The following is a 9,682-nucleotide window of genomic DNA, read 5'->3' on the forward strand; positions in this document are numbered from 1 at the left end:
GACAGAAGTAGTTATATGTAGTTGAAGGATCAAAACTGGAAAACTGCCAACAAACCTTTTCTCATTGACTTTTATATATTATTTTATTTTTTAAAACTGCTCTCTGAAGTCTTTGGATTATGTGAAAACTTTATGTTAAGAAATTGACTAATAATAACTGACAAAGAATGTAAAATTTGAGAAGAAAAACTCAATACTAACAAAAATGAGTATACCCAGTTGTTGTGTGTCCGGACGGGTTGTGTGTCCAGACGATCAATTTTAAAAAGTCATTTGGAAAAATTTACAAGTGAAGTTTGAGCAATTTTTACTACAAAATGTTATAAAGAACAAAAATGGAGATGACTATAAATATTGAATTCATATTCTTAGCGTAATCCAAAGACAAAAAAGAAGGCTTCAAAAATATAAAGTATCCGGACACCTGACCCCCCATCCTACTTATTGACAACATACATCTGTAGTTTTTAAGGAATTACCTGATTTTATTAATTTGTTTTAAGTAGATATGAAGACTTTGTTGATCTTTTGTTGATATAAAGTTAATTCAAAGTTTTTCAGTTGACTTGAATAATTAAAACTGCATTGAACAAATACTTTGTCCATGATTTGTACATTTTTCAATGGAAGTGATTTAAATCAATGATTGTTTTAAAAAAAATCATGGTGATTTAAATCGCGATTTAAATCACGATTTAAATCAACGTGATTTAAATCTGCCAACCCTGATGTATAGTATACTATTTATTTTCCGTATAAAAACACAGAAAAGCAAAACGGATGGACAGCCCACATTCACTTTAGTCGACACGAATACTTGTTCTTCCATGGGGTCCATATACAATAAAAATTAAAAAGTAAACACATATCAAAGCATAACATATACGGTAAATCAAACAAAATAACAAAAGGGAAATGATATATCATGTTACTAATAAGAGAAGATAATTTGGCAAGAATTTACACTACATATTTATAAAATGAATGAATTGAATGAATTAGGCTGCTACCATATTATTGAACAAAGTGTTCACATGTAATTGTACTCATCCTGTCGCAGCAGGTTCCAACAAGGCAAACGCTAAGCGTTGTCTCGCTTGCATATTGCAGTCATGAAGAGACTGCATGTCAAATCTGAAGGGTAACATTTAAGAAACTTTGACAGCTTTTCTATTGTACCTTTGGCAAATGTGTGTAAATATTATAAATGATGCCAAGAACTATAGCTCATTAAATAAATAACAGTTTTAAAGAATAAACAAGTAAAATACAAAATCTGGTTCAGGTATAGAGAGTAAAGCGTTCTGAAGTAAAATGTTGGTGTTAAAAAGTATTTAAGTTCATGTCATTAGAGGAACAAAGTAGTGTGAAAGTTCATTGACCTTTGAACTTCAACTCACATTCAACTCACATTCCATCTTGACATATTCCTTCAGGAGATGGACCTCTTGTATGAATTTGGCAATCCTACCTCGAAGATATAGAAAGTTAGATTTTATATATTATATTTTCCTGACAGTATTTTATTTTTTTTATACATCAATTGTTTTTAATTTACCAGAGATATCTGCACATTCTTGATTTGGATTCAATTTCTCCTTAGCACATTCTTCATCATTATCAATATCAATTCTTGTAGACAGGCACTTTGATGCAACATTACTATTTGTGTGATTCTGCACCAGTTTATAGTAGACCTTCGTGATAATTACGATTAATATTAATAATGTGCCTACAGATACCGCACAAACAGAACATATGAAAACTGCTTCATTTCTGGTTATTTCCATTGCATACCCATCATCATCATCCACTAATTTAGTGGATGATGATGATGATGGGTAGTCTGTAGAGTTCAAAGACGTTATAATCAACTCTGTTGACATTTGTGCTGTGATGGTAGGACATGGGTCTTTCCTGTGGAATTCATCTTGAAACAAGACAGTATCATCACATTCACATCTTGATTTATTTACATTCAAAGCAGAAGAGCAACAATACGCTGGCTCTGATTTTCTTATGATTATCGTCTGTTTCAATAAAGAGCCTCTCACAGCAGGGTCTATTAATTTAGGCATCAATAAACCATTTTGATAGCATTCAATCTTTCCTGGTAGACTTATAGCATTGGCTGTACAGTCTACTGCTACCCATCCTGTATCATAATCTTCACCCACAACACAAATTGCTTTATCAGGAGGATAGTCTACCTTCAGGTATATCCTATATGTATGATCACCTATTATGTTACCATCCTTGTATACAAGCAAGATGTATGTCCCTTCATCATATCTCATGAGATCCTTTATGGTAAGATCTAGAGAGCAGCTCCCATTGTTAATAATATTCTTTACTTCAAATCTCTGAGCCTGACTATCAGGCAAAGACAGTGATGAGCCACCTGATAAACTATAAAATGGCCATCTGTATGAATACTGTAATGTTACTTCGGTACTATCACATGGATATGGAAAAATCATATTGGCTTCTTGACCTTGCATTGAGGATATTCCTCTACACACATCATGAGCGAAGATAAATAAAGTGATAAAAATAACAATTTTTGCCATAGTGCACTTAAAACGGCTGTACCTGTGATGTAAATTGCAGATTTATTGCTATCTTTAGAAGCAGAAATATTTTGATAGAAAATTTAGACGAACATGTAAATTATGAATGAATTTGGATTACCGGTAGGTGATTAACATAGAGAGATGTGTTGTATTACATTGTGAAGATGCAATTTAACTTGGTTGATTTTGTCTGCCCTTCTTTTAATACTGAAGGTAAGTCACTCGATGTCTGCAGATGCCACGAGTTAACTTGATGCAAGTCTCTTTCTTACAGAGCCACTAACCGTCAGATACATCAGGCATCGGTCCTTTAATTTATCAGTCCAGGAGATATCAATATCAGAAATATTTTCTATCAGAGAAGACTGTCGAAGTTGCAGGTAAAACCTGGAAAAGAATGGGTTTTTTTTTATTCAGCATTTCAACAAAAAGGCGCCGATTTTCAAGACTTTTTGAATTCTATAATACAGAGATGCCAAGACCCCAAATGTGCCATGTACATTAAATAGTGCTGCAATTTTTTCATTTAAAGTACTCAATATGACACTATCTTTCCCTATACCATGTCAAACAACATGAACAATGATAATGCATCCTGTGACTCTCAGAAGCAAAGCTATTAAATAAAGAAATAAGCAAAACCCCAATCCCCCCGTTTAGTGATGGATCAAACAATTTATCATGTGATTCTCTCCAAAAAACTACTAAAAGGATATTCCTATTTAGACGATGACACTGTTGAAAATACACAAAACCTAGAATTTGACATTACTCTTTACTCAATTTGGTTCACAAAACTTAATGAGAAAATATCTGAACACTACGTAATGAAAGAAAGTCATTCTTGTTCAAGATGTGGGAATCATATACGGCAAAAGAGAATTGTACTTACTTGATCATCTATATTGCATTCCGGTGTCAGAGGAACCGTTTAGTGCGACTGTTATCCTTGGTGTGAAATAGCTGACAAGCTTGTACTTTCCTGCAGAAAGCAAACAAAATATATATTTTTTTAAATTCTATATTGTTCAAAGAGCAATAAAAAAAGATGATGAGGCTCCAAAATTTCCCGTCATCCATGATGGGTATCTCACATGTAGGGGAAGGCGGTGTAAGTTGTGACAGTTATTTGCTTTTTGTTAGAATTGATATGATTAATAATCTTGTCGAAATAAGTACCTTGCCTTGAAATTTAATTCTTCTGAAATATTTTCCACCTATATATAACTTTCTGTCCCCACACTGAAAGTCATCGTGACCTTTTAAAAAAACGATGTCAAATGGCTCAACTTGCCCCATATATGGGGTAAGTTTGAGCCACCTTCTGGGGTAAGTTGTGCCACAAAAACTATGTACAAAATGTATGGGGGAGAACCAGCATGTCAATATTTTGTTTAAAGTCTTTTCACTTGCTAATTCTCTATAAATACTAACATCCTGTAAAAGGAAAAGAGCAGTCATGTAAATTTGCTCTTTTCAGCCTGCATTTCAATCGATTTTTATGGTTTGTTTGTTTTTTAAGATACATGACCATAGGAATTACCATGGCTCAACTTGCCCCATGCTGTTTGGCTCAACTTACCCCAGTCCGAACTTAGTGCGATAATTTTGTATCCACACATTTATTATGCATCCATCATATAAAAGACTATGACAAAAATGAAGATCCATACCTGGACTAATAATGTTGTTATCATGTTTTTATTATATTTAAAGACATGTGTGTTTATAAAGCACTTATCTATTTCACACTCTTTTTTACTTTTTTGGCTGAAATTCATATTTTTCCCTCTAAAAAACTAGTTTTTGTCTCAAAGTTGGAAACAATGTGGTGGGGTTAGGGGTTATGCTATGGGTCATCAAGACATGACACCACCACAATGTCTGACTCATTCATTATTGGCCTGGGGCTGGTGGCTCAACTTGCCCCTATGCTCAACTTACCCCGCCTTCCCCTACATTTAGCTGTCAATACTGTCAATATACGTAATATGGTCAAAGTACACGGTGTTGTTGTTTTAGCTTATACGGCGCGTGTCATTCAGTAGTGAATATTTGCGCCAGCATAATTTACGGTAATTTTATGTATAACTTTTCTGTACTTGAATCAATTCAGTAAAGAGAAGGTACAGCGCTCCATTATTCGCACAATTTTGGAGAATCACAACAGACTGTCATCACAAATCACTTACACACTGTAAGCACTTTAGATGTATTTTCTGGCCAAGCCCGGATCGGTACAGTGATCAGGTTTCTCAGCTACTGCATGATGCGCATGCGTAGCCTTAGGTCCCCCCCATACCAGTCAAGGCTAGTCTGCAGGCACAGACCCTGTTTGGTACTTTGATCAACAAGTGTGCCTCCACACAAAGACTAGCACTTACAAAACTTGCTGTGCAATGTGTGAATCCTGTAAATAAAAATACTGTTTTGTTGTAAATACGTTTTACATTTTTTTGTACGGAGTGAATCCTGTAGATTTCAATACAGTTTATTACAGAGTTTTTCCTGCTAATTTTGTCAATTTAATAAGGGTAAAAGGACTGTAAATGTGGACAAATTACGTCTTCTGTTTGGCATTATAGCTGCCAGCCAATTTACTGTGAAACCGCTTACGAGCATTTTACTGTAAATTCAACAAAAAATAAATACAAATGTTGTTACAGATTTCATTTATTTTTCTTGAATGATTTATCAAAGGACAAGTCCACCCCAACAAAAAGATTTGAATAAAAAGAGAAATATCCAACAAGCAAGACTGAATATTTCATCAAAATTGGATGTAAAATAAGAAAGTTATGACATTTTAAAGTTTCGCCTAATTTTACAGAAGATTTATACACACATCCTGGGCGGTATGCAAATGAGGAGACTGATGACATCATCCACTTACTACATGTATTTCTTTTGTATTCTATTATGTGAAATATGAAATATTTTAATTTTCTCCCCATTGTCAAGTGAAACAAAGATTAATTCCTCGCTGAACATGTAGTCCAAGAGCATTAGGCCAAAGTAGGCTTGAGAAAGGAAATTTCAGATAACAAGCTGATTTTTCCAGGATAGGTCCAGGAATGTGTCTAGAATAACATACTAAAAGTCCTCATGTATCCTCCTTGAGGGTTTTCCGTAATCCAAGATGGCGTCCAAAATGGCCGCCATTACAGAAAATGGCCATAACGCTCTCATTATCCGACCTAGACATCAAATTTTGGTGCATATTTCATGGTTTAAAGGTGTGAAAGAGCTATTGATACAGGTTGGAGTGAACATAAGCAGACCAGTATACCCAAAAATCCAAGATGGCGTCTAAAATGGCCGCCAAAGCCTAAAAATCCACAATGTATCTATTGCTTATGTTAGTATCTTTAATTCTGTTTCTATTCAATGGTTTTAAGGGTCAAGTAGTACATTTGGACAAGTTACAAGGACAGTCAGTGGTCAAGTATGTCCAAAAATCCAAGATTTCTTCCAAAAATGGGGTTTAAAATGGCTTATATTACATACAAATGGACATAGTACATTTAATATCTGCCTGGATATATGATTGTGGTGTCCAAATCATAGTTTGAAGGGAATGGTTAAAAAGACACTCAGTGGTCCAGTATGTCTAAAAATCCAAGATGACTTCCAAAAATGGAGTCTAAATTGACTGCTGTTCCTGAAAAATTGACATAAAAATCAAAGACCGCTTGTAAAATAGAGTCTAAAATTGACATAGTTCATCTAATATCTGCCTGGGAGATAATATTTTGGTGTCTAAACCATGGTTTAACCCTAAAAAGACCCTGTACATACATCGCGATAACTTTTTTGCGCATGAAGCGTTCGCGCCGCCATTTCATGACTTTTTTCTCTTGAGTTTTGCGCAACTTTTGATACCAAATTTGTATACCCCCATGCCGCGGTTGCGGAGTTACGTAACATTTTCGTATCACATGTCACGTAAGAAATTGAAATTTGTATTCGTTTGTGTGTAAAGTGTATGGTATTTGAATGTTATACACATTGTTTTCTAACTACATTTTTATTTGTTTCTTTCTATATTATGTCACTTGTGAATTCAAGTAGCAGTTCTAGGATATGAAAATAATGAAAAACATTGCATAAAAAAATAAAGAAATACATAAGAAATGCAAAATACCGGTAAAGAAATACATAAGAAATTAAAATCAAAGAAAAACATAAGAAAAGTAGTGCAAAATACCAGAATCGCTTGCACAACTATATTCTTGGGTGCAGGAAACACTGAATAGACAAGTAATGTCACACTTTAGTTGATTATGCTATAATTGATATTGAATAAGTTATATATTACACAAACCCAAAATATATCTAGAATACTCAAGAATTTGCAAACAGGAATTTATGGACCGCAATAGGTACCAAAATATGAAAAATTCATTTTTTTTTATAAAATTTTCATATTCGCATAATTAATTATGAATATAATTTGCATAAATTATGTGATATCTCCTATGCTTTGTTTTCACCAGCTAGTGTACATGTAACACATCACTTGTGTATCTTCCAAGATTGCTTTGTCTCATTGCAAGAGAGTGTAATGCAATAAAACATGCCAATTATTGTATTTCTCTACATAACGCATGCGGAGTACTAATTTGCATATTTAGTAATTACTAATTTGCATAAGCATATCTAATAATTCAAGCATGAAACAACACAATTCCATGATAAACAACCTCTTCTTACAGCTGAAAACCTTGAAACGGGAATTTATGGACCGCAATAGGTACCAAAGTATGAAAAATTCAATTTTTGATAAAAATTTGCATATTCGCATAATTAATTATGCATATATTAAAAAATACAATGAATATCAGTATTTTGACTATGTTTTCTTTTAGAGGACATGACAAAGGATGTGTGTGCCAAATTTGGTTGCGATCGGACGACCAACGGCCGAGATCTTAGGGGGGCCCAAAAGGCCCCCCCAGTTTTTCTAGCCTCCAAAATGGCCCAGTCTTTTTAGGGTTAAGGGTCAGATAATACATAAAGACAGGTTAAAAGGACATGCAGTGGTCCTGTATGTCCAAAAATCCAAGATGGCTTCCAAAAATGGAGTCTAAATTGACTACTATTACTAAAAAAATTACATATTTCATTAAGAATCCATCCGAGAGATATGACTTTTTGTGTCTGAACTATTATTATTATTATTATTTGTTTGGCGTCACCTGTGCCTGGGAGGCGAAAAGAATCACTATGACCCGCAGGTCTCTCCTCCCGATATAACTGATTGGGGGGAATGCAAGTGGACCACTACACCGGGGTTACCCCCTACTCTTATACCAATAGTGCAGTGGGTTCTTAACGTGCAAAGGTGGTGACTCTCCTCTACACGGGGCCTCCATTTAACGTCTTATCCGAGGGACGGAGTGTTTTCCATTGTAACATAGCCTGCATCTATGAAACATGGGAGACGTTTACACACAACGCACTGGCTTCAGTCATCCGCCCGGGGTGGACTCGAACCCACGATCTTGGGTTTGACGGGCAGACACGCTACCGACTGAGCCAACACCGCTCTCTTTAAACTGAGCCAACACCGCTCTCTTTAAACTATGGTTTAAAGGGTCAAATAATCCACCAGGACAAATAAAAAGGACCGCCAGAAGCCTAATATTTCCAAAAATCCAAGATGGCTTCCAAAAATGGAGTCTAAATTGATTGCTGCTACTGAAAAATTGAATTACTTCATTAAGAATCCACCCGAGATGTATGATTTTGGTGTCAAAACTATTGTTTAGAGGGTCAATGATACACTTATACAAGAAAAAAGGACCGCCAGTGGTCCAGTATGTCCAAAAATCGAAGATGGCTTGTAAAAATGGAGTCAAAATGGCTGTTGTTACAAACAAATTAACATAGTTCATTTAATAGCTGCCTGGAAAATGATAGTAAGCTGTCTAAACTATGGTTTAAAGGGTCAAATAATCCACCAGGACAAATAAAAAGGACCGCCAGAAGCCTAATATTTCCAAAAATCCAAGATGGCTTCCAAAAATGGAGTCTAAATTGATTGCTGCTACTGAAAAATTGAATTACTTCATTAAGAATCCACCCGAGATGTATGATTTTGGTGTCGAAACTATTGTTTAGAGGGTCAATGATACACTAATACAAGAAAAAAGGACCGCCAGTGGTCCAGTATGTCAAAAAATCGAAGATGGCTTGTAAAAATGGAGTCTAAAATGGGTGTTGTTACAAACAAATTAACAGTTCATTTAATAGCTGCCTGGAAAATGAATCCACCCGAGATGTATGATTTTGGTGTCAAAACTATGGTTTAAAGGGTCAAATAATACATTACAAGAAGATAAAAGGACACTCAATAGTCCAGTATGTCAAAAAAAATCAAAGATGGCTGCCAAAAATGGAGTCTAAAGTGGCTGCTATTACTTACAAAGGGACATTAGTGTATTTTACAACCGCGTGAGAGATATTACTAGTATTTTGGTGTCTATAGTTTCAGGAGTCATACTCTGGGACCCCTCACAATGATATGCAATTGTCCATTTTGCATTACAATCCAAGAGGTCTTCCAAAATGGCGTGTAACTCCCATCACTTATAAAAAGTCATACTTCATATCCACCTGTAAGAAGTGAATTGGCAAATATAGGACAGGAAAGTAACAAGGATGTTCAGCTTTTCATTATGTGCAAAAATCCAAGGGGATAAAATTATTGAAAAATACCTGCTATTACCTGCTCCTGAAACCGTAAGCCATACGATCAGTTATCCCCAATGCATTTAAGAGTTGATACCGCTATTATTCTTCACAGGTGGATATTTTATGAATTAATGCTATTTTCAAATGATAGGAGTCATTGAGACGCCATCTGGGACTTTAAGGCAAAATGGACAACTGCATATCATTGTTAATAGTAAAAATAATATTATTTTACCCTTGAAAACATAGAATAAACACCACAATCATATCTCTCAGGTGGATTTTTAAAAATAAATTTGTCATTTTTCAGTCACAGCAGTCAATTAAGATTTGATCTTTGGAAGCCATCTTGGGCTTTTTGACATACTGGACCACTGGCTGTCCTTGTAACTTGTGTCAATATATTATTTGGC

At 35.0% G+C, this 9,682-nt stretch overlaps 1 protein-coding gene across 1 annotated transcript; it reads right to left on the reverse strand.

The window, feature by feature from the left end:
* Positions 1-1,532: 1,532 nt before the first annotated feature.
* LOC121421885 lies at positions 1,533-3,552 on the reverse strand. Its single transcript, XM_041616686.1, has 2 exons — positions 3,466-3,552; positions 1,533-2,960 (listed from the first exon to the last, which is right to left on the reverse strand). The coding sequence occupies exon 2, from the start codon at positions 2,568-2,570 to the stop codon at positions 1,533-1,535; it is 1,038 nt and encodes a 345-aa protein (XP_041472620.1). The 5' UTR covers positions 2,571-2,960; positions 3,466-3,552.
* Positions 3,553-9,682: the final 6,130 nt, after the last annotated feature.

The sequence above is a fragment of the Lytechinus variegatus genome, chromosome 9, assembly GCF_018143015.1.
Source record: "Lytechinus variegatus isolate NC3 chromosome 9, Lvar_3.0, whole genome shotgun sequence".
Classification (NCBI taxonomy): domain Eukaryota; kingdom Metazoa; phylum Echinodermata; class Echinoidea; order Temnopleuroida; family Toxopneustidae; genus Lytechinus; species Lytechinus variegatus.

Bases quoted from the DNA above. Each gene is read 5' to 3' on its own strand.
- LOC121421885 (XM_041616686.1), bottom strand. From the start codon at position 2,570: ATGGCAAAAATTGTTATTTTTATCACTTTATTTATCTTCGCTCATGAT.